Genomic DNA, 26804 nt, shown 5'->3' with positions numbered 1-26804 from the left:
TCTCCTTTCGGATCCTACTCTCCCCCCCTGGGCCCGTGGAGTGCCTTTCAACTGTCACACTTTCTTGTCTCCCTCCCTAACTCCCCAGGTTTTGACAGACAACTCACGCGTTTCGAGGAGGCCTGCTAAGGCATCGACCCCATTCGGCACGCTCTTTCGGAGTTCTACCTGCTCTTGGTCTCCCCTCCTCCGGATCATCGACCCTGCTTCCTGTCCAAATGGAAGTTGGACCTTAATGTGTCCTTTACTGACTCCCAATGTGCCAGAATTCTTGAATTTGCTCACAAAAGCTCAGCAGCCAGCAAATACCAGGAAGTGGGCTATAAAATCTTAATGCAGTGATACCATGTACCGGTGAAACTGCATAAGATTTTCCTGGCTACTTCTCCTCTCTGTTGGCGTTGTGCTTCGGAGGAGGGAACCCTCTTGCATATTTTCTGGGAGTGTGCTGTACTCCGGCTTTTTTGGGAGGTTGTGCATAGGGTGGTGTGCCAGGTGTTTCAATTTTCCCTTTCTCCCCAGCCCTTTTCCTGCTCCATCTCTCAGACCTCCCCCTTCACTCTTATTGCAAGTCTTCCCTTCTACATGTGATTAATGCGGCCCAGGCCTGTGTCCCGGCGCTTTGGAAGTCCCCTAATCCTCTTTCTCTTCGACACTGACTCGGTAAGGTAGAGGACATTAGGGTTATGGAGGACCTCACCACGTCACTCCGAGACACTCGAAAGGCCTATATGGAAGCCTGGACCCCATGGATCCTCTTTCAAGATACCCACATGTTCCTCCCCGCTCACACTGTACAGCGCGATAGGCGCTGCTGGGCAGAAGGGCGTCCCTGGCTAAGTGTCAGAAACGCCCTTCTGACTGTAAAGCCCTACGGTACCGGGACTGATAGCGCTTTACACCGGGCACAGATCGGGAAAGCCGACAGTGCGCTGAATTCAGCGCACTGTCAGCTTTCCAGCAGTATATAAAACTGCATGTGCCTGATCTGATGAAAGGTCCTCTTTAAAGGGGCTCTATCAGCAAAATCATGCTGCTAGAGCCCCACATATGCGTGCATAGCCTTTAAAAAGGCTATTCAGGCATCGGTAATGTTATATTAAACTACCCCCCCCGTTTTAAAATAATAACCTAAAAAAGAATGTGCTCTACTTACCGAACGTGCACGCTGGGTGGGCATTCAGGGTGTGTCTTCATCTTCATCAGCGCTCGCGAACGGCCAGTGATAGCCGGGGCGCATGCGCAGTAGCCGTAGTAGAAGCCGCATGCTACTGCGCATGCGCCCAGGCAGTTTTTTCATATCAGTGTCCGCGAGCGAGCGCCGGAGGAGGACAGACCCGAAGAGGCGGGGAAGAAGATGAAGACACACCCAGAATGCCCGCCCAGCGTGCACGATCCGTAAGTAGAGCACATTCTTTTTTAGGTTATTTTTTTAAAACGGGGGGGGGGGGGGGGGGGGGGTTAGTTTAATATAACTTTACCGGTGCCTGAATAGCCTTTTTAAAGGCTATGCACGCATATGTGGGGCTCTATCAGCATGATTTTGCTGATAGAGCCCCTTTAATCTACTAACATAGACTCAGTGTCTTTTGTGGGCGGAGCTACCCGAATTGTACAGGTCAGTGTACAATGGGGGGAATGGGTTATAGGCTGTGAGGAAGAGGGGTACATGAGTGTGCAGGCTGTTTGTGAGAAAGTCTGCACTCCCATTCCTTCCTTTCTCACATACAGCCTGCACACCTATGTACCCCTCCTACTCACAATCAGGCTGTGTGTGAGCCAAGAGGGTGACTTGGGGGCACAGGCTGTATGTAAGAAAGAAGGGGGAATGGGGGTGCAGGCTGTGGGTGAGCAAGAGTGTGGTGGAATGGGGAGTTCCCCCTCCAGATCACCCTCTTGCTCGCACACAGCTTGCACCCCATTTCCCCTCTTGCTTATACACACCCTGCACTCCACGTCACCCTCTTATTCACAAACAGCCTGCACGCCCATGTACCCCTCTTGGAGGGGGCCCCGCCATTCCTAGTTACGCCACTGTATACAGGGCTTCTTCCCCCTATGTCTCTTGGGGTCTGCCCAGGCTTTCAGTATAATATCACTGCATTGTCAGCAGGTGGCAGCACACTTTCTCACACCATAGAATAGGACTAACGAGTTTGCCTGTCCTCATGCTTTAGTCCCACAGTGCTACTACAGCAACTCCCCTCCCGCACAGTCTTATCACACAGCCTCTGCTAGTAAACCAATGGGCTCGGTCCATATGTCATCACCTCACGGGCGTACAATTCACAGCTCGGAACTTTCAGCCCCGCCCACTACCCGTCACGTGACTCCTCTCGTCTGACGCTCCACCATGGACAAGTTCCCACGTCATCTAACACAGAGAGCCTATGAGCCGGGGAGGAAGATGGCGGCCGCCGTGGTGCTGAGCGCTGCGCTCTTCTTCTGCCTTAGTAATCAGATCCGGGCTGAGGACACTAGCAACACTGAGGAGTTCGATGTGAAGCCCGGGGGGATGCAAAACACCTATACAAAGTCAATGGTCAGACATGTTCATATGTTACTATTGCTGCATGTGGTGCCCGACTGGTTCCCTGCCCTGGTTAGCGCATTGGTTCTCCTAGAATACCTTGCAGGTGCCCATGACTGGTGCTGGATCAGCTGGAATCTCCATATGTTCTGCTGTGGAGGATGAGCCACAATCACTGTTACATATCCATCCCACAATATGAGTTCCCTTATATGTACTACAGAAGAGAACCATTATAATATAGTTCTGATCAGTACAACTAGCAGCTACCTAAATGGACAGGGCATTTTATAATCCAAATCAAAGGTCCAAAACTTTTTTTTCTTTGGGATGCCAATTTTTGTAGAAACAAATTGTATGTTTTAAGGGGTTGTGCAAGATTTTTTTTAATTTTTTTTTTTTCCATTAAAAAGTCTTTGTTAAAGAGGATCCTTCATGTCCTGAGGCACATGCGGTTTTATATACCGGTAGAGAGCCAATAGTGCGTGAAATTCAGCGCACTGTTGGTTTTCCCATTGTGTTCCCCGGGGGAAGAGCTATCGGTAATGGCACCGAAAACTCTTCACTGTTAGAAGGGCGTTCCTGGCAGTCTACCTGGGAACAACCCTCATGACAATACTGTGTATAGCCTAATACTGTGATGGAGGTTTGAGAGGGAGTAATGGATGAACGTTATCTATAGTAATGGAGTATGGTGAACTTCATAATGGGCGTGGGTGGGTTGTAATGGAGGAATAGTAGGATCATATGATCAAATCTAGTGACTACTTTTGAGGGGTAGGGAATGGTGAGCCTATCTGGATTTTACGCATATTTTCCATCTGGAATTCAATGCGAAAATCTGCACCATAATCTTTCAGCATTAATTACCATGATCCCCAATTGGGAATTGGGTACTTTAACCTGCCTACGAAGGCCATCTATCATTGAGGAATAGAAACAGGACATTCACGTGCTCCAGCAGGATGCCGCCCGTGATAGGAAACCTACACTGATCACGTGCATGCATTGCCTTTCACACAAAAGGTCATTTTCATGGTGCAGCTCCCATATTATTTAAAAAAAAGAAAAAACCCACAGTTAATGGGTTAAATCGGTTGTTCGGGATAAAATTATACTTTTACACCAAGCTACCCCCCGCCTAACTTCTAACTTACTTTACAAAAAATGTATATTTACCCAGATGGAAGGGGCGGTCATCCATCATACTTACCTGTCTTCTGGGCATGGAAGACCACTTCCTTCTGGGGGGAGGGGCCTTCATCACCTGCATAATAGAACCAGAGTGAGTGAGAGGATCAGAACAGGAAGATAGGTAAGGATGATGGGGTGGACTGAGTTAGTTGGTTGGGGCTAGTAGTGGACAGGCTAGTTAAGCATACAGGGAGGGGGTGTAAATTTGGCAAGCAAAAATTTAATTTGGCTCCTAAATTTTTTATTTTAGGATCAAATGGCTCCAATGTGTGTGTGTGTGGCACTGAGCTATTTGTTTGCTATTGTACAGTTACTCCTGGCAGAATTATAGACAGGGGTTTTCTAGGCAAAATTTTTTTTTAAAGGGATTCTATCATTAAAATTGTATTTTTTTTCTACCTACCACGTCTTAATAGCCTTAAAGGGGTTGTCCCATCACAAGGATCCTATCTATACTGCTTGTTAATGTGGATGTAAGACTTTTCCTAAATACACTGCTTCAGCAAAACTGCTTTGTTTGTCCACTATCTGACTTTATTCAATTTTTTGTGGCCACAGCCCTGACCTAGCTGCTCCTGAGTCAAATGATGTATCTGCTGCTCTCAGGGGGGGGGAGCAGGAGGGGCTAAGTGCAGGGAGCGAGCCTGTGTATCTAGCTAATCCTGTGTCTACACCATGTGACCTAGGTCCTGCTATCAGATAGAGGAGCTGCTTTCATTTCTTCTGTTCTCCCAGTTATCAGGCTAGCTAATTCAATTGTGTTCATTATGGCAGAGACAGGCAGTCTCTGTATGTAACACAGAATGGAGTTGCTGCTGCCTGTACTTCATAGTCCAATGTGGGTGGGCGGAGCTACACGCGAATTTGGGGGCGGAGCTAAACGGCAGGTTGCCTGTGAAACCCCACCCACCAAATGATGCAAGCAACCAGGAAGAAAGAAGATTTTACAAGAGTGAAGACTGCTGAGTATGTGAGGTGGGAATACCCCTTTAAGAAAGGCTATTCTTCTCCTACCTTTAGATGTCTTCGCGCCACCGTTCGGTAGAAATCCCGGTTTTCGTTGGTATGCAAATAAGTTCTCTCGTAGTACTGTGTAAGCAGCCATTTTCTTGCAGTCTGCTTTGCCCGAGGCCTAGAAATTTGAATCCAGCTCCGGAAGAGGCCATTCCAGATGAAGAGGAAGGCGGCGCTGTAGATGTCTCTCGCAGCATTGGGGACGCCCCCAGTGCTGTTTGAGCGCTGGGGACTGCCCCCAGTGCTGCAAGAGAATTCATTTGCATACCGACAAAAACTGGGATTTCTACCAAACGGCGGCGCAGAGAAGACATCTAAAGGTTGGAGAAGAATAACCTTTCCGACGTGGTAGGCAGAAAAAATAAATTTTTAATGATAGAATCCCTTTAAAGATCTGTTAGTGCTATTAATGGGTTAATAAGTACACCCATATACCTTTAGCAGCATTTGAGTGATTTCTGGGTTTCTCCGATAGGTCCTGGCATCTTCTGCACTTGTTTACATGGTGTAGCTTTTTTTTTTCTCTAATATAAGTAAAATTAGAACTTAGGCGGGGGGAGGGAGTTTAGTTTAGCTTATTTTACCCCATACAACCCCGTTAACCCATTCCCTGCCACCCATATATTTATATGGCCTCCCAGGGTGGCACTTTTGTAGCAGAGGTTTTTAGCAACTTTTATATATTTATTTGCATTTTTTAAAAAAATAAAACATACACTTTAACTCAAAATTGCATGAAGGTGCCTGTTCGTATACAATACCAAGTGGCATTTTGACAATGCTGCAGGTGTCTACTTTAATGAAATATATAAGTATGGAGAGGGGGTTGGATGATTTTTTAATGTTGCAATTTAGGTTTTATTTGTTCGCTTCAAAACTGTGATAAGTGCTTCGGCTACCCGAGGTGCAAAATATCCGGAAACCCCTCGCAGCAAAATGGTTAAACCAACAGTAGTTATAATGTATAGGGAGGGGGCAAACTCATTATTGTACACACCCAATGACCTCAGAGAAAAATGTAAAATGTTCTTCAACCATAATGTGATTATTAGCAGCAGAAAAGCCAATAGTGCATCATATATGAAGTCTTATACAATCATACAACAGACTGCCCAGCAAGATCCTGAATATATTGTAACTTTTTATAAAAACTCAGGTACTCTTTAAGGCCGGGGCCCCACGGGCCGGAAATGCCACGATTTGCCCGTGGCTGAAAAATCGCGGCGTTTTACAGTACTTGAAAAGTGGATGGGATTCATGCGAATCCCCTGCCCACTTTGCGGAAAAAATCACAGCACGGACACGCTGCGATTTCCAAAATCATCGTGTTGTATATTCAGAGAAATCACAGGCAAAGCTATCATGTAGGGGGCGGGACCTCTAATACAAATTCCACAGGCTCCCATAATAGCTCTATCCCCTAAATTCTTTGATTAGCCGCCTATATGTAAAAACTGGCTATTAGAAGACTGCCTGAAGCTGTCAAATACATAATTTCCTGACGCGTTGAGGGGATAGAGCTATTATGGGAGCCTGAGGAATTTGTATTAGAGGTCCCGCCCCCTATATGATAGCTTTGCCTGTGATTGCTCTGAATATACAAAACTAAAAGTTACAGAGTGTCGAGTCATATTAACTAGCTAAGTAGTTGAGCCACTGTTATGGTATAGAGGTGACTGACCTGGATGGGTTATGATCTCCTTCTAAGTGGTGTATACTCCTCCTTTTTAGACCATTCTGGTTTTAATAGATGGTTTATTTTGGAAGTTACTTTTGAGGTATACAAATCCTGTAGACAAAACACCACTATATACAGATTATACTCCAGTTTTTGAAATTTGGTTTCTGTGGTTATCACTTGGGTTTTGGTGTTAAACCCTATCTTTTCAGTGATATTAATAAAGATATAATTTTTAATACGTCCATTATAATAGACCACTCATCTATTTCTGAACCGTATCCTTAGCGGCACGTATATTATAACTATTCTATATTGAGTTCTTGGTAGGGAATGGCAGGTTTTTTGACATCTACTTTGGACACTGAAAAATGGCTGTCAGATACTAGGGAGGCGTTCTCTGAGGTGGATCTGCCTACTCAGTCAGCTAATTTTTCTACCTCAGTCTCTTTTCGTAGACTGACACGTACATATAAAGATCATCTTAGGTCCTTTTGGGAAGTCCAATCCCTCGAGGCTTACATTAAAAGTAATATAGTCCCGAGGGGTTTGAGATTAACATCCTCCCGGCACTACGCCTCAGATTGCAAGCATCTTTGGATAAGTGGGAGAAAGAATCTATTGAGTCATCACTTAGGTTAATGAAAGTTTTGCTAGAAGAAGGAAAAACAGTACTAGCTAAAACTAGTCAAGATCTTAAACAACAAATTGATTCTATTAAAAAGTTCTCTAGCAGCAGCGATTTTGAATGCAGAGAGAGCTCCCTGCAACAAACAGTAGAAAAATTAATTGTGTTTATGAAAGAACATAAACACTATCAGTATAGACGCGATATTGAGAATTTTAGGGAGGGGAGGATTTTGGATTTCACAAAGGGAACAAATTCAAAACGGGATTGTGATACTGAGCCATCTTCGTCCGAGTACGAAGCCTCTGATAGTGAGACATCTGGTACTAGGGGAAAACGTGATAAAGGCAAGTTTAACCAGAGAGGAGGCTCACAAAGAAGTTCTAGCCCTAGTAAGGGTAAGAGTCAAGGGAGGTCTAACTCGGGTGGTGGTGGTGGTGGGGGGGGGGTTATCAGCAGCCCCCTCAATATCGGATTATCCTTTACGGAACAGAAAATGAGGATGGGTCAGGATCATCAAAGGGATGAGTTGCAGATTATCAACTTGTCCTCCAGAGTATTGTCACCTGAGGAAATTAGTATACTAAAAAGAGGTCTTTCCTTTGTCCCCACCCCAAACTTCGATTTATTTACCTGGATAAAGGACTTACACTTATTTTGTCGCAAACTAAAGTGGCGCAAGTTTTTTAAAATTAATGATAGAACTTGTGAGTCCCTAGGCATTGCAGAAGAAGACCTCCCTTCTATTCAATTATTGGGTGGTCTTTGGGAAGAGGGACAGAGAGAACTGGGAGAAGGGCCATTTACGAAATTACATTGTCCATCCACAAGGTTCCCCCCTTTGTCCGATGATACGGCGATTGATACTTTCCTGATAGTAACTACGGACTAGAGATGAGCGAACACTAAAATGTTCGAGGTTCGAAATTCGATTCGAACAGCCGCTCACTGTTCGAGTGTTCGAATGGGTTTCGAACCCCATTATAGTCTATGGGGAACATAAACTCGTTAAGGGGGAAACCCAAATTCGTGTCTGGAGGGTCACCAAGTCCACTATGACACCCCAGGAAATGATACCAACACCCTGGAATGACACTGGGACAGCAGGGGAAGCATGTCTGGGGGCATAAAAGTCACTTTATTTCATGGAAATCCCTGTCAGTTTGCGATTTTCGCAAGCTAACTTTTCCCCAGCGCTGATTGGCCAATGCATTCTATTAGCCCGATGAAGTAGAGCTGAATGTGTGTGCTAAGCACACACATTCAGCACTGCTTCATCAAGCCAATACAATGCATTAGCCAGTGCTGATTGGCCAGAGTACGGAATTCGGCCAATCAGCGCTGGCCAATGCATTCTATTAGCCCGATGAAGTAGAGCTGAATGTGTGTGCTAAGCACACACATTCAGCACTGCTTCATCAAGCCAATACAATGCATTAGCCAGTGCTGATTGGCCAGAGTACGGAATTCGGCCAATCAGCGCTGGCTCTGCTGGAGGAGGCGGAGTCTAAGGTCGGACCTGAATGGAGACTGGTGTGGAGCGATCTTAGACTCCGCCTCCTCCAGCAGAGCCAGCGCTGATTGGCCGAATTCCGTACTCTGGCCAATCAGCACTGGCTAATGCATTGTATTGGCGTGATGAAGCAGTGCTGAATGTGTGTGCTTAGCACACACATTCAGCTCTACTTCATCGGGCTAATAGAATGCATTGGCCAATCAGCGCTGGCCAATGCATTCTATTAGCGTGAACTGAGTTTGCACAGGGGTTCTAGTGCACCCTCGGCTCTGCTACATCAGATTGCTACATCTGATGTAGCAGTGCCGAGTGTGCATCAGATGTGTAGTTGAGCAAAACTGACTCAGCACTGCTAAGTCTCTGCATTCGCATAGGAATGCATTGGCCAGCCTTCGGCCAATCAGCGCTGGCTCTGCCGGAGGAGGCGGAGTCTAAGGTCGGACCTGAATGGAGACTGGTGTGGAGCGATCTTAGACTCCGCCTCCTCCAGCAGAGCCAGCGCTGATTGGTCGAGTTCCGTACTCTGGCCAATCAGCACTGGCCAATGCATTCTATTAGCCCGATGAAGTAGAGCTGAATGTGTGTGCTTAGCACACACATTCAGCTCTACTTCATCAGGCTAATAGAATACATTGGCCAATCAGCGCTGGCCAATGCATTCTATTAGCTTGATGAAGCAGAGTGTGCACAAGGGTTCAAGCGCACCCTCGGCTCTGATGTAGCAGAGCTGAGGGTGCACAAGGGTTCAAGTGCACCCTCGGCTCTCCTACATCAGAGCCGAGGGTGCGCTTGAACCCTTGTGCAGCCTCGGCTCTGCTACATCAGAGCCGAGGGTGCGCTTGAACCCTTGTGCACACTCTGCTTCATCAAGCTAATAGAATGCATTGGCCAGCACTGATTGGCCAGAGTACGGAATTCGGCCAATCAGCGCTGGCCAATGCATCCCTATGGGAAAAAGTTTATCTCACAAAAATCACAATTACACACCCGATAGAGCCCCAAAAAGTTATTTTTAATAACATTCCCCCCTAAATAAAGGTTATCCCTAGCTATCCCTGCCTGTACAGCTATCCCTGTCTCATAGTCACAAAGTTCACATTCTCATATGACCCGGATTTGAAATCCACTATTCGTCTAAAATGGAGGTCACCTGATTTCGGCAGCCAATGACTTTTTCCAATTTTTTTCAATGCCCCCAGTGTCGTAGTTCCTGTCCCACCTCCCCTGCGCTGTTATTGGTGCAAAAAAGGCGCCAGGGAAGGTGGGAGGGGAATCGAATTTTGGCGCACTTTACCACGTGGTGTTCGATTCGATTCGAACATGGCGAACACCCTGATATCCGATCGAACATGTGTTCGATAGAACACTGTTCGCTCATCTCTACTACGGACCAGTTGTCTAGATTGGATAAACGATTAGTATACCAACCTAATAAGTTTGATCTTTCATGTGAAGAAAAAGATTTGATTGATAACTTGGAAAGGGATGAATCGATAGTGATTAAGCCGTCGGACAAGGGGGGCAACTTGGTCATCCTTGATCGCTCTAAGTACATTGCTATGTGTAAGAATATTCTTAGTGATCGAGGATGTTATAAGGTCCTCCACCAAGATCCAACAGATGTATACCTTACCGAACTGAGAGACATTTTGATGAAAGGGAAGGAACAGAGGTTAATTAGTGAGGCTGAATTTCAATTTTTACTGCCAAACATCCAGTTAAACCAACTTTTTATTCATTGCCTAAAGTGCATAAAGGGCTGGTCCCCTTAAAAGGCCGCCCTATAGTGGCTGGCATAAATAGCGTGACGCAAAACGTGTCTTACTATGTTGATGAAGTTTTGCGTCCTTTTGTAACAGCCCTGCCATTTGTAAAAGACATGACGGATGTATTTAGGAGAATTGAAGACTTCTCATTACCACCAGGGGCATATTTGGTGAGTTTGGATGTGGAGGTCCTCTACCGTTCCATACCCCATAATCAGGGGTGTGGGGCTGTAGGGGGATTCTTAAAATCTAGAGGTAATCATTTTGTAGCCCATAATTCCTTTGTTCTGGACCTTCTTCGATTCATCCTCACCCATAACACCTTTATGTTTGACTGCCTCCTCTTCCGCCAGCTCAGAGGAGTTGCTATGGGCACCAACTTTTGCAAATTTATATCTGGGCTGGTGGGAGAGGGAGGTGGTCTTTGGGGACAGTATGGAACCCTGGACATTGTACATACTGTTTTGGGTGAGGTATATCGATGACATCCTCCTCATTTGGGGGGGGGGAATTGATCAATACCATGAATTTGTACGTGCCTTACACATCAACGAATTAGGGTTGTTCTTTACATCAGAGCTCAGGGAGGACTCCATCACCTTCCTTGACCTCAAAATTCATAAATCTAATTCGGGTACACTGAGCACAACGATTTTCCGCAAAGCCACGGTAACCAATTGCCTTTTACAATGGAATAGCTGGCATCCACCATCTTTATGCCGTGGGATTCCAAAGGGGCAATTTCTGTGCCTTTGCAGAAATTGTACCCACCTAGCAGATTATGAGGTGGCAGCTCGAGATCTGAGAGAGAGGTTTCAGAAATGTGGATACTCGGATGGGGTTCTGCATAGAGCACATCAGGAAGCCCTTTCAAGAGACCGGAGATCGCTACTACAGTCGAGTAAACGTGATGAGATTGGGGAAACAAGAATTATAGCAATTTATGATATGGCCAATAGAGCGGTTATGAAAGTCCTGAGGAACACATGGAATATTCTCCGCTCTAATTCAGATATTAGCCCTTTGGTAGGAGATCATCCCCTAGTCACATATTGCAAGGGCCAGAATTTTAAGGACAAACTAGTTAAGAATCATTTGGTGCCACTGAGTAATGACACTTGGCTGGGTAGCCAGGCTAACAGATTGGTTGGCACTTATAGCTACGGGTCGTGTCGTGCATGTGATTCGATAAAGAGAAGAAAAACATTTCAGAGCCACAGTACAAGGAAAACCTATACTAATAGAGATTTCATTAATTCCAAAACTACAGGGGTAGTTTACCTGGCCACTGGTACCTCCTGCGGGACTCAGTATGTAGGAAAGACCATACGTGAGTTCCACAGGAGGATTAGAGATCATATCTTGGATATTAGCCATGATGCAGATACACCAATCGCACTTCATTTTTGTACATTACATGATGGAGACTTGTCTCTGTTGAAATTCCAGGGTATTGAATGGGTTTTTGAAACGTTGTTTTTGTGCTTATCACTTGGGTGTATGTTTTGGTATTTAACCCTATCTTTTAAATATTAGTAAAGATATAATTTTTAATATATCCGTTATAATAGACCACTCATCTATTTCTGAACCGTATCCTTACTGGCACGTATATTATAACTATTCTAGATTGTGTATCTTTTAAGAACCTGACTATTTATTGTACTCTTCTTTGAAACACCGGATATCTCAATATCTTCATATTTTTCATTTTTCTGTATTTTTTGTATTCATCATAGGGTGATTTCTCCTGCAGTTTTTCTTACGCAGCTCAGGGAGGTACTAATGAGGTAAGATAATAGATTACATTTCACTGTATACTTTTGGATTAAATGTGTTGTGGGACGTTTATATGAATGACATTCTACATGAATATACTGTAGGGTTTTTGTTTTTTTTTTTGGTCTGGACGGTCCTAAAAAAAAGTGGCTGCATGTTTCAGTCTTGTTACTGTAAAGGGGTTGTCAATCTCATTTTTACATTTTTATTGATGATCTATTCTAATGACACCTGGGAATCCTCCTGAACATGACCTCCTAAATGGTCACTAACTTTTCACAACTTAGTCGCATTTCAATTATGCATTACATTTCAAAACTAATGCACTTGCGAACCTTGGTACCTACACACTCGTAGATCTACCTAATTTCCCCCACCCCTTGTTTATATTTGGCTTCCATAGGCCTATCTACTCCCTTTGGTACCCCACATGCACTTGCATAACTTACCCCGTATGGACTTCTCTGTTTTTTTTGGGGGGTTTGAGCCTACCCGGTTGACATTCAGGTTCATGCCCAAGTGCATTCAGTATGGCATAACGTGGAGCACATTTTCAATACTGAATGAATTTATTTTGAGATATTTAATATTTTGTTTCCTTTTTATACTTGCATATCATTAAAATGTTTATTGATCCTGTGATCTGTCAGAGAGACCGACCACTAAAATAGTGGTTACCCTCAGGCCCCATAGACTATAATGGAGTCTATCATTTTTATTCTGAAACAGGCAAAGAGAAAATTCCTCCATGCAGGACTTTTCTCTCCGCCAATTTTTGGCAGTTTCCGCGGTAGAGTCGCCAATGGACACCCCCCGGTGCAGATGTGAACTTAGCCTAAGACTTTTCCTTCTTAGTGTTGTAATTTTAATGTTGAAGTGTATGTAACATTAATAATCATATAACCCAAACGAAAGAAACAATATGACACATGCATACAAATAGACTAATCATCAGGATCTGCTTTGTTGTTTACTTGTTCCCTACAGAAATGGCTTATGAGTATTGGAGTAGATAAGAAAAAGAGATATGGCTCTTGCATGATATGGCGGTATAGTATAACAATGTTTCTTTTTTATATATTCCAGCCATCAACTATGTTCTTATATGTCATAAAAACATTTTGTTTCTGATTTTTATTTCTTTACTTACTTATTTTTCTTAGGCCGTCTGGAAAATCTTATTTGTATTTCCTAAATGTCAACGTTAAAGTGTCCGGAGGAAAAATAGAATTCTGTGATGTTTATGTAAGTGTATAATTCTGTTTAGTAATAGGAGTTGAAACTGTAGTGGTGTGAAAGTGTGAGTGTTTTCATATGTATGACTGCATATTAAAGAGGTTTTATGAGCTGTTGATGACAAATGCTAAGGACAGATCATCTATATCAGATTGGTAGGGGTCTGGCACCTGGGACCTCAACAATCAGCTATTCATAGTAACTGATACACCAAGAATGGAGCAAGAAGCCAACAACTGTGTTTACATTTGTGTCATCGGTTTGACATAGATGTTGGGAAAAATGTCAAGTTTACCTCTGACAGATGAAACTGTGTATATAGTAAATTTATATCACAAAATACGTTTTTGTGTTACCCGACTGTATAGGAAAAAATTGTAGGCTTAAACTGTGTGCGCACCATAAACTGCGGGTGTCAGCCGTAACATGCCCTGTAACACCCGCGGTCGGAACTGGGTCCGATCGCGGGTGTTAACCCCTGAGATGGCGGTGGTCAAACATGACCGCCGGCATCTCTAGGGTTTCAGTATACTATGCTGCCGATCGGCACCCCCCCTCCCCCCCGCATCGGTTTCGGGGGGTGCCGATGTTCGTAGGGGGAAGCCTGGGGTCTGATCAGTGAACCCGGGTCTGCCCCATCACTTACCCCCTCCACGTACCTGGTTTATCCTGCCCAAAAGGAAGCTGTCAGCCTTGTGCGTCTGCACAGGCTGACAGCTTCCTCTACACTGCAATACACGTGTAACACGTGTATAGCAGCGTATATCTAGTGAAGCAGTGATCAGCAGATCACTGCTTCAATCCCCCATGGGGACAGAAAAAAAAAAGTAAAAATAATAAAGTTTAAAATAAATTAGAAATAAATAAAGCCCCCAAAATCCCATTTTCCCATATAAAATGTTTTATTATGTAAAATAAAGAAAAAGAGAAAAAAAATTACATATTTGGTATCACCGCGTCCGTAATAACCTGAACAATAAAATGAAAACATTATTTAACCCGAACGGCATAAAAAGAAAACGTAGAAAACCACACAAATGACTATTCACCACCTTTGCTTACAAAATGTTCAATAAAAAGTAATCAAATGGTCATATGAAAACCAAAATGGTACCAATAAAAAGCAGAGGTCATCCCGCAAAAAATAAGCCCTCAACCAGCTCTGTCTAGCGAAAAATAAAAATGTTATGCCTTTCAGAAGATGGGGATGCAAAAATAATTAATTTTTTTCCCCTAAATTGAATTTTATTCTGCACAAATAGCAACGCATTAAAAAATAATATAAATGAGGTATCGTCGTAACCGTACCAACCCGCAGAATAAAGGTATCATGTTACTTATGCTGTATTCTGCCTGGGAATAAAAATAAATGCTAAAAAGCAATGCCAGAATTGATGTTTCCTTTTACATCCCACCCAGAAAGAGTTAATAAAATGTAGTCAATAAGTTACAGGCACCCTAAAATGGTGGCATTGAAAAGTACATCTAAGGGTGCATTCACACTACGGAACGCCAGCGTGTATCACAGCCGTACACGCCGGCGTTACAGCAGGGCTGCCGGACACTTCCCATTCATTTCTATGGGAGCCGGCATGCGAGCGCTCCCCATAGAAATGAATGGAAAAAAGCAGTCCATTCATTTCTATGGGGAGCGCTCGCATGCCGGCTCCCATAGAAATGAATGGGAAGTGTCCGGCAGCCCTGCTGTAACGCCGGCGTGTACGGCTGTGATACACGCTGGCGTTCCGTAGTGTGAATACACCCTTATACTGCAAACACCAAGCCAGAAATAAGGCCACATTGCCAGAAAATAAAAATCTAGCTTGTACAATGTGAAGACAAAAACCCCAAAAGTCGCCAAATCATTAGGAAATAAGTGGCTGCGACTAGAAGGAAATGTATAAGCTGTGCGAGTGTTTACAGGGGACTCCCCATATTTAGAGCTTATGAGAGATAATACACCAGCGCTGATCCCCCAGAATGCCCCTCTTCCCTGTCAGTGTCATAGGAGCTGATGGGAAATGGTGTACCCAATTTACTCCGCACAGCTTACATATTCACTTCGGGGTTACTAATGCTCACTACATCATTTGATAAATTCTTTGAGGGGTGCGGTTTTCAAAATGGGGTCACTTTCTAGAGGTTTCCACTGTTTTGACTCCTCAAGGGCTTTGTAAATGTGACAGGGTGCCTGAAACTGATCACAGCCAGATCTGCCCTCTAAAAGCTCCTTGGCGCACCTTCCCTCCTGCGTCTCGCTGTGCGTCCATATATTAGTTTAACCCCACAAGTGGGGTACTATGGTAGTCGGGAGAACTTGCCTAACAAATTGTGGGATGCGTTTTCTCCTTTAACCCCTTGTGAATGTGCAAATTCTAGGGCTAAACGAAAATATTAGTAAAATCAAATTTGAAAATTTCACCTCCATTTTGTATTAATTCCTGATAAGCACTTATAGGGTTAAACTACTACGTATATGTTGTTTTGGCTTATTTAAGGGGTGCAGTTTTGAAAATGGGGTGATTTATGGGGGTTTCTAATACAAGGGTCTTTCAAAACCCCTTCATAACTGGATTAGTCCCTTTAAAAAATGGGTTTTGGAAATTTCTTGAAAATTTTGAATATTGTTGTTTCACTTGTAAATCTTATAATGTCCGTAAAAATTAAAAGGGTGACTAAAGTTTGATGCCGACATAAAGCAGAGATCTGGGACATGAGATTTATGATATAATTTTGGCGGGCTGACTATCTGTATGTAATGTACATCATTTCAAACTTTATAAAATGCATATTTTTCAAAATTTCCACCAAATTTCCAATTTTTTCATAATTAAACACAAAACATATCAACCAAAATTTACTAGTAACATGAAGTACAATGTGTTACAAAAAACAATCTTAAAATCACTTTGGTAAGTTAAAGCGTTCCAAAGTTATTGCCACATAAAGTGACACATGTCAGTTTTGAAAAATCGAGCTTGGTCAGGAAGTCAAAAAGTGCCATCGGCGGGAAGGGGTTATAAAAAAAAAAAAAAAAAAGTTTTATTTTTAAAAGTGGTAAAACATAACAAAACCCAATATACAATACCGTTCAAAAGTTTGGGGTCACCCAGACAATTTTGTGTTTTCCATGAAAACTCAGTTTTATTTATCAAATGAGTTGCAATAGGAATAGTAAATATAGTCAAGACATTAACAAGGTTAGAAATGTTTAGGGTTATTAAGGTTTTAGAGGAGGAAAATAGGGGAAAAAAAATTTGAAGCAAAAAATGGTAAAATATTTAATATATGGGAGTTGTAGTTTTGCAACAGCTGCAAGGCCACATTGACAGGTGACCCTGCAGCTGTACGGGGACGCATAGAATGTTTTTTTTTTTTTTTGCGGGGCCAGAAGTACTTTTTAGTTATACCATTTTGGGAAATATCTATTGCTTAGATCACCTTGTATTGAAAAAAAACCCCGGTGGTTTATGATATATGATTTTCTACTTTTATATATATATTCTAGGGACAGGAGGTGATTTAGAACTTTTATTTATTTCATTTTTTTATTATATATTTTTAAAGCTTTTTTTTTTTTTTTTTTTTTAAATATTTTATTCCCCCCCCCCCCCGGGGGGCTTGAACCTGCGGTCACTTGATTGCAAGTCCCATAGACGGCAATACAACTGTATTGCCGTCTATGGGACATTCTGTATATTAGTATTACGGCTGGTCATAGACCCAGCCGCGATACTAATATATAGCAGTGACAGGCCAGGGAGCCTCATTAGGCTCCCGGCTCTCACCCGAACAGGTCGGCTCCTGCGATATCGCCGCACAGGAGCCGGCCTGCAACTTCACAGGTATGGGGCCGGTGGGGAAAAGGGGCCGCCAATACAGACCCGGCATCCGCTGTACTAGAGAGGCGGATGCCGGCGAGGGATAGACGCTGGCACAGGTGCCGGGGCCTGAGACATCGCTACGCTCCTCTACCCTGCATGAAGCCAGCGGCGGGGGGACGGAGGAACTGAATAGCATTGCCGCTGCTGGCTTCATGCAGGGCAGAGGAGCGCAACGATGTCTCAGGCCCCGGCGTCTATCCCTCGCCGGCATCCGCCTCTCTATTACAGCGGATGCCAGGCGCCACATTCGGACTATAAGACGCACCCTTCTTTTCCCCAAAAATTTGGGGGTAAAAAGTGCGTCTTATAGTCCGAAAAATACGGTATTTTTATTTCAAATATTAATGTTCTTCATCAAACCTTGCTTTCGTCAAAGAATGCTCCATTTGCAGTAATTACAGCATTGCAGACCTTTGGCATTCTAGCTGTTAATTTGCTGAGGTAATCTGGAGAAATTTCACCCCATGCTTCCAGAAGCTCCTCCCACAAGTTGGATTGGCTTGATGGACACCTTTTTCGTACCATATGGTCAAGCTGCTCCCACAACAGCTCGATGGGGTTGAGATCTGGTGACTGTGCTGAAGAAGCTGCCTGCTTCTTCCCTAAATAGTTCTTGTATAATTTGGAGGTGGCTTTGGGTCATTGAGCTGTTGTAGGATGAAATTGGCTCCAATTAAGCGCTGTCCACAGGGTATGGCATGGCGTTGTAAAATGGAGTGATAACCTTCCTTATTCAAAATCCCTTTTACCTTGTACAAATCTCCCACTTTACCAAAGCAATCCCAGACCATCACATTACCTCCACATTAGTCATTTATCACATTATCAATGTATAGAGTGTATTTCTGATTCATTGAGAAAAACTGTGCTTTTCTTTCAAAAATAAGGAAATTTCTAAGAGGCCCTAAATTTTTGAACGGTAGTGTAAATATAGTATTGCCATAATCGTAATGACCCGCCAGAAAGAGCTGCCATGTCAGTTTTAATGCAGAGTGAATGCCTTAAAAATAAAATGCAGGAAATGATAGAATTGTGTGTTATTTCACATGGAATTACAAAAAACGTAAATAAAAGCTAAGGAAAACATTCTCCCAAAAATAGTGGCAAATGAAAGTACATAGCCCTCACAAAGCTATATAGATAGAAAAATAGAAAAACTTATGACATTTTTCATGTTGTTTTTTTGATAGCAAAATTTTAGTTTGCCTTTTTTTGTTGGTGACATTTATTGTATCACTGAGGGCAGAGCTAGAACCCGTGATGTGGGTGTTGTAGTGGCTGGTATTTTGGTTTTTTTTTCACACCTTCTTTTCTCCACTCCCCACACACATTGTGCTCCACATAAGATCATAATACACTTTTAGTGGGGGTATTATAACTTTAATTTTTTTGTTTAATTTTTTGCTTATTTCTCCTGTAACTGGAGCTCATAAGTTAGCTTCTCTTACAGAAGGAATGCAGCCCTTTGTTGTACTCCAGAGCTGATCTGGGTCCTATGACCACGGGACTAGAAATGGAGCAGTATTATGGTGGCTCCCATAGCTGTGTGCGCATCGCTTATTGAGCATGGTATGCATAGTAATCCGGAAGGCAGGGGCAGTAATAAACTATCCTTGCCTTCCCTTAAAGGGGTTGGCCACTTTCAGATCAGTATTGAGAGACAAATGTTATGATTTGTATAATAAAAAGTACAATTCTGCATTATACTTTCTATATCAATTCCTCACAGTTTTCTTGCTCTCATTCATTCTGTTACTTCTAGAGGATAAAACTCTGACCATGGTCATGTGATATACGGTCCATGGTCATGTGATGAGGACACAGGTGCACAGCTGATTACCAGGCAGATGTCTGATTATTGTGCTGTGACTATAACGAGCTGTACACCTGTGTACTCATCACATGACCATGGACCGTAAATCACATGACTATGGTCAGACTTTTATCCTCTAGAAGTAACAGAATGAATGACAGCAAGCCGAAATCTAGAAAACCGTGAGGAATTGATACAGAAAGTATATTGGAAAATTGTATAACTCTGTATTATACAAACCATAACATGTCTCTCAATATTGGTCTGAAAGTGGCCAACCCCTTTAAGGAACTCTGGCTATAGTGACGCTAGGTTCACACCTGCGTTCTTCTTTCCGTTCTGTGCTTTCCGTCTTCTGCATGCCAGAAGACGGAAAGCACAGACCGGGTCCGGCCGTGAGCGGTGGTGAGCGTTTTATGCTCTCCGCCGCGAAACCGGATTTTTTTATCCAGACACAGAGTACTGCATGTCCGACTCTGTGTCCGGATTATAAAACCCGGTTTCGCGGCGGAGAGCGCAAAACGCTCACCGCCGCACATCTCTCTCACCCATTCAAATGAATGGGTGAGAGAGACTCCTGCAGGTTTCCGTCTCCTGCCTCTGTTTTAGGCAGGAAACGGAAACCTGCAGTACGGAGAGGGCGACGCAGATGTGAACGAGCCCTAACAACCAGCTCCGTGTGTTTGCAGTTGCATGATTTTGTGCAGCTACTTTACACTGTAAGGATGTGTAAAGAATTATATAATTTTTATATATACACACAATAAATAGAATATACAATAAATAGTACAGGCAATTGTAAGGAACTTGGTAATATATTTCATCACAGATAAATTCCTCTTTCTGCTCCTATTAGACTGTTTATTGCCCCACTCATCTGCTAAAACAATTTTCAGGTTAAGGCCCCGTATTACAGAAAAAGCTGCTTTTTTTGTTGCAGATTTTCTGGGTTTTTTTTTGTGTGTGCCAAAGCCAGGAGTGGATTGAACACAAGGAAGAAGTATAACAGCTTCCTATATATATCCCATTTCTTTTGTGGCCACTACTGGTTTTGGCTTTAAATTTTAATTTTAGGCCAATCAGAAGCCTAAGAAAAGGAACCAGGACAGCTGACGAATGTGAGTGACGTCCCAGTTCCTTTCTTTATGCCACGGAGGTAGTCACGTAAGGTGAAGATGCTAGACTGGACTTGCGGTGGGGCACCAGGGATAAGGGAGTATGTTTTTTTGTGTTTCTCTTTCCCTGGCCTCTTTGCAGAAACCTGTAATTCCTGGATAACCCCTTTAATGTTTGTGAACCATTACTACTAAGCAATATCAGCCAATAGCTGGCATATTTCTGCTTTCAGCGACACTGCTGTATTTAACTTTTTTTTGTCTTGTATAGTAGTCCAATCCACCAGATGTTGCCCTATCCAATAGAGAAAGGAGGATAGTATCATTAGTGGTTCATGAGGAACATTACATTTCCGATGTACAAACTTGTTTCTGTTTCATATTTAAGCAGCCAAGTATAATATATAATTCTACTGTACATCCTAACTTTCATTCCATTTGTAATTTAACCATATGTTATTTCTAAGTCTCAGGCAGACAAACCATTGGAAAAGACAGAATATGAAGTAAAGGACAATACCGGTGAGTCAGAGAATTAATCCATATATAATATTAATTGTATGATCAACATTTTGTTTCTAAGTGTATATAGGGTGTATGAATCATTATATAAAACAACTGTACTAAAGAATAGTCAGTTTTACTACAATAAGCTAGATATACACAGAAGCTAATATACACAAAGAATGGCTCAATGTATAGAGATGAATTTACAAATTGAGCCATCCTGTGTAACCAGAAATTTAATGTTTTTGTGGTCCCAACCAGTCAGCAACTCTGGAAAGGATTGTGTAATGCAGGATTGTGTGCGCTGTAAAGTGGTGGAGAAAAAAGTCCTCCATGCAGGACTTTTCTCTTACACGATTTTCAGAAATTTGGCGCAGATGCAAACTTAGCCTTATTGACAAAGATCATGCCTCCCTCAAAGAATTAAAGATTGGTAGATTCTGTAGAGGTATATGCTGTATATCGGGATCTCCTGTTCTCGGTCTTGCTAAACTGTTTTACAGACACTTTCTTGACCCGCAACCTACCAGAATCCTTCTATATGAACATTTTTTTTCCTTTGTAAACCAGACAAGGGTCTGTTGGTCTTTGGGTCATACAGGCCTATTTCCCTTCTCAACATTGATTATAAATTGCTTACTAAAATATTGGCTAATGGATTGAGCGCTGTCACACCCTAAAAGGCTATTCAGTCACTGTAAATGTTATATTAAACTACCCCCCAGTTTTAAAATAATACCCTAAAAAAGAATGTGATCTACTTACGCATCGTGCACGCTGGGCGGGCATTCAGGGTGTGTCTTCTTCATCCACGCCTCCTCTTCCTCCGATGTCCTCCGGTCCCATCCTACTCCGGCGCTCGCGAACTGACACTGATATAAAAAAATGGCCTACTACTAGCTTCTACTACGGCTACTGCGCAGGCACCCAGGCCATTTTTTTTATATCAGTATCAGTTCGTGAGCGCCGGAGGAGGACGGGATCGGAGGAAGAAGAGGCGTGGATGAAGAAGACGGCGCACCCTGAATGCCCGCTCAGCGTGCACGATGCGTAAGTAGATCACATTCTTTTTTAGGGTATTATTTTAAAACTGGGGGGTAGTTTAATATAACATTTACAGTGACTGAATAGCCTTTTTAAAGGCTATTCACGCATATGTGGGGCTCTATCAGCATGATTTTGCTGATAGAGCCCCTTTAAATGTATGCACCATGAGACATTAGCAACAGGTAGCTATAGAGCCCTGCTCCTTTTTTTTTTTTCTTCAATTAAAATTTTTATTGCAAATTTTTAACAATACAACATGGCCTGAAATAGACCCAAAACACAAAAAAAGGGATACACAAATATACAAACAATATCAACAAAACAAAATGGTTTTGGACCACCAGGAGGTCCCAGGATGGAAGGTGCTGAATGGCAGAAGAAATGGAAGAGACAGAAAAAAAAAGAGGAGAAGCGCCAAGGGAGAGGGTTAGAAGGAGAAAAGAAGGGGGAAAAAAAATAAAGAGGGGGGGGGAGGAGGGAGAGTTATTAGGGGAGTGCGAATAGAGGGGGCAGGTGAAAGATAAACTGACTAGAGCAGGGGTGGGCAATTAATTTTCCCATGGGGCCGTATAAGAAATTGAAACTATGCTAGAGGGCCGTGCCACAGCAAATTTAGCTCCACCCACTTCTACGTTGACTCCGCCCATTCCCAATCATCTTTCCATGTGCTCCCACACAGTATAATCCTCCTACAGTCACCCGTACATTATATGCCCCCACATTGTAATGTTCCCTTCCAACTGCCCCACAGTATTAAGCCCATCTCCTGGTGCCCCAGTATAAACTGGGGGAAACTAGAGGGGACATGAAACTGGAGCAGCTGGAGGGGGACATTAAACAGTGGGGGTAGTTGGAGGGCGGCAATAAATTGACAGCTGGAGCGGGACATGAAACTGGGGGCAACTAGAGGGGGACATTAAAATCGGGAAGCTGGAAGCAGACAATAAACCGTAGGGGTAGCTGGAGAGTGACATTAAACTGGGGGCAACTAGAGGCAGACAGGTCCCCCTACAGCTTCCTCCATGGTTTAATGTCCCCCCAGTCTAAGTGCCCTCTTCATCTACCCCCAGTTTCATGTCCCCCCCCCTCCATTTCTCCCTCAGTTTCATATCCCCCTTTATTTTCCCCATTTCATGTCCCCCCCCCCTCCATCTCTCCCCCAGTTTCATGTCCCCCCTCCATCTGCCATCTCTGCCCTAGTATAACATTCCCCTTCCATCTCTGCCCCTAGTTTACTGAGACACACACACACAGATAGACACATATAGACAGACAGACAGATACACATATAGACAGGCACACATGTAGACAGGCACACATGTAGACAGGCACACATGTAGACAGGCACACATGTAGACAGGCACACATGTAGACAGGCACACATGTAGACAGGCACACATGTAGACAGGCACACATGTAGACAGGCACACATGTAGACAGGCACACATGTAGACAGGCACACATATAGACACATATAGACAGGCACACATATAGACAGGCACACATATAGACAGGCACACATATAGACAGGCACACATATAGACAGGCACACATATAGACAGGCACACATATAGACAGGCACACATATAGACAGGCACACATATAGACAGGCACACATATAGACAGGCACACATATAGACAGGCACACATATAGACAGGCACACATATAGACAGGCACACATATAGACAGGCACACATATAGACAGGCACACATACAGACACATATAGACAGACACACATATAGACACACACATATAGACACACACTCTCCCCCTGCATCTCACCTTACATCTCTCAGTACTTTATGACACGCTCCACATCTCCATCTTCGGCCGGCACTAAGACACGCCCCCTAGACACGCCTCCCTAGTCAAAGCTGTGCGGGCCGGACTGAATCAGTCAGAGGGCCGGATATGGCCCGGGGGCCGGACTTTGCCCAGGTCTGGACTAGAGGGTCCATACTCTGTGGACCGTAAATCCGTTGCCTGAGAGAACAAGTCAACAAAATGGTGGAAGGAAGGATGCACCCACCCATGTGGCCCAGCCACTTTTATGGGTGACGACCGGAGGCAGGTCAGACAAGTTGTTCAGCAGAACACAACAGTATTCAGGTTGGTGCAAGCTGTGAGCCGCAGTAAGCTGTCAGTTGTTGAAGAGCCTCAGGTTTAAGCGGCCATCCCATTGTGGTCATTATTGCTCCTTTAAGCAACCCATGGGAGTGGTTTATTACGGATATCTGTGGAGGAGAGCAATGCTGCACAGACTGAAGACAGACTGAAAAAAAACAGACCTTGTAGCATGAAGCCTCAAATTATAAAAACCGGTATCGAGCAGTATATAATAGCGGATGCAAAACAAAAAAACCCAAATAGCTCCTGACATTGGAATCGTATAGGAGAGGATTTTAATCCTTGGAGAAAGATATGGTAAGAACGCACATGCAATTGAGAGATCTTACCGAGATAACAAAATTCTTTGCATCAGGTTGAACACCTTGAAATTAGGTCACATAGAAATAAATTGCAGATCCTAAATATGCCAGAGTGTCATTCCCTCTGAACTTTACACTGTATAAAATGACTACACCAAGAATGTTAGGGCTTCAGGCACCTTGTAAAGTGTAGAGGGTTCAGCATGAGATGAAAGAACAGAGTCTCAGGTATTGGCACAGAGAGATCGTCTGAGCTCTAGACAAGTAATAGTGCGTTATCTGGACTTTACTGATGAAAAAAGGAATTTTGTGCCTTTAATTCTAGAACCCTACCATTGTAATTGTACAACACCCGAATATTAATCTTTGGAGAATACCCTTCGGAAGTGACAACGCAGCTCAGGGCCTTCTCAGACAAGTGCACTAATACTCAGCACGAAAGTGAGATTCGTCCTACAATACCCAGCAATATTGCTAATATTTCATATTTTGCCAGGAGGGAGACTCCCAAAGCTTTACTTCACTTGACTTGTCCTTACCATACTTGTAACTGAGGAGGAGGCCATTCTCTCACCCTTTGGCACAATTCCGTCCCAGTAATCGTTGCTGAACATGGGAGGACAAAGACGAGGCAATGATTTAATTCTTGATTGTGATTGTGCTATTGAAAAAGTAAATGAATGAAAAAGTAACTGCCATTTGACCAAGATAAGAGAAAAAAACCCGCTAACATGTAGTTTTTACAAACATTTCATAACCACAATAATTTGAAGTAAAGCTGCATGTCTGCATTAGTGCCAAATTGTGGCTGCTTTTTATGCCCTTACCCTAAAATTCACACTTAAAGAGGACCTTTCAATATTTGGGGCACACGCGGTTTTATATACCGCTAGAAAGCTGACAGTGGGCTGAATTAAGCGCACTATTGGCTTTCACATTCTGTGCCCCCAGTGAAGAGCTATCGGTGCTGGTACTCTTCACCGTTAGAAAGGCGTTTCTGGCAGTCAGACACCCTTCCTCATAGTAGCACCTATAGTGCTGTACTGTGAGAGTGGTGAGGAAAGCCTCCCTCCCCTCCTGATAGTACTCATGCATAGACGAGCATTGGGTGGCTGTTCCTCGCTGCTCTCACAGTAAAGCGCTATAGGCGCTGCTATGAGGAAGGGTGTTCCTGACACACTGTCAGAAACGCCTTTCTGACGGTGAAGAGCTACGGTACCGGGACCAATAGCTCTTCACCAGGGGCACAGAACGTGAAAGCCAATAGTGCACTGAATTCAGCGCACTGTCGGCTTTCTAGCAGAATATAAAACCGCGTGTGCCCCAGGTGGTGAGAGCTTCTCTTTAAATACACCTGCCATAATACATCATTGTAAAAGGGTTCATCTCTAAGTTTTGTCTTCCTTTTTCTTTTCAGTGTCAGATAATCCAGGTTCGTTCAAATCATCTGTATCTAAGATAACAATCGAGGCTAGTTTGAATCATGAAGATTTGTGATGGAGCCATCAGAATCGTGGAAACTTTCTACCCAAACAGTGAAAATAGGATTCCTATGTCTTATGTATACAAGAAAAGAACTAAAGAACTTTTTTTTTTAATAACTTTTTATTATGAAATTTTCATTATGCCAATTTCTTAGCACTATTTGGGTTGCCCTTCTTACTTTTTTGTTCTTCGGCAGGGTGATTATAAGTAATGTGTATATAGCTTAACCCCTTAGCGACCCTTGACGTAACTGTACGTCATGGGTCGCATGGGGATGTATGGAGCGAGCTCACACGCTGAGCTCGCTCCATACACGGCAGATGCCGGCTGTATCATACAGCCAGGACCTGCCAATAACAGCAGCGGTCGGTGCCCGAGCCGATCGCTGCTGTTAACCCTTTACACACTGCGGTCAAACGCGACCGCAGCGTGTAAACAGCGCAGGCGGCATGGGCGCCGCCATGTTTCCCCGATCGCCGCCCTCCTGAACGTCACATGAGGGCGGTGATCGGTTGCTATGACAGCCGGAAGCCTATTGAAGGCTTCCAGGCTTGTCTCTGCACTAGATCTATTAGACGATGCCAGAGGCATCGTCTAATAGAAGTGCTGGGATTTTGCTATTCACTGCAATACTGTAGTATTGCAGTGAATAGTATGGGCGATCAGACCCCCTAGGTTTCAAGGTACCTAAGGGGTCTGATCATAAATGTAACAGAAGAAAAAAAAAAAGTTTTTAAAAGTATTAAAAAAATAAAAAAAAATATAAAAGTTCAAATCACCCCCCTTTCCCTAGATTAGCTATAAAAGTAATTAAAGAACATTAAACATAAACATATTAGGTATCCCCGCGCTCCAAAATGCCCGAACTATTAGAATATTAAAACATTTATCCCGTACTGCGAGCAACGTAGCGGCAAAAAAAATAACAGCCAAAAAGCGTTTTTTTTCAACACTTTGCCTCTTATAAAAAAATTGAATAAAAAGTGATCAAACCATCAGATCTTTCCCCAAATGGTATCAATAGAAACGTCATCTTGTCCCGCATAAAAAGACACCACAACCAGCTCCATACATGGAAATATGAAAAAGTTACAGGTGTTAGAACATGATGACACAATTTTTTTTTTCTATTTTGCAAAGTTTATCATTTTTTTAAAAGTATCAAAACATTTCAAATACTA

At 43.3% G+C, this 26804-nt stretch overlaps 1 protein-coding gene across 1 annotated transcript; it reads left to right on the top strand.

The window, feature by feature from the left end:
• The first annotated feature begins 2374 nt into the window (after nucleotides 1-2374).
• On the top strand, nucleotides 2375-25717 carry MYDGF (myeloid derived growth factor). The gene is made up of 6 exons (XM_075281842.1): nucleotides 2375-2542; nucleotides 12066-12116; nucleotides 13093-13154; nucleotides 13269-13350; nucleotides 20621-20675; nucleotides 25556-25717. Exons 1-6 carry the CDS (start codon nucleotides 2408-2410, stop codon nucleotides 25633-25635), a joined length of 465 nt encoding a protein of 154 aa, XP_075137943.1. The 5' UTR covers nucleotides 2375-2407; the 3' UTR covers nucleotides 25636-25717.
• Nucleotides 25718-26804: the final 1087 nt, after the last annotated feature.

The sequence above is a fragment of the Leptodactylus fuscus genome, chromosome 1, assembly GCF_031893055.1.
Source record: "Leptodactylus fuscus isolate aLepFus1 chromosome 1, aLepFus1.hap2, whole genome shotgun sequence".
In the NCBI taxonomy this organism is placed as follows: Eukaryota; Metazoa; Chordata; class Amphibia; order Anura; family Leptodactylidae; genus Leptodactylus; species Leptodactylus fuscus.
Note: the sequence above shows the minus strand (reverse complement) of the source record. Positions and strands in the feature narration are given on the sequence as shown.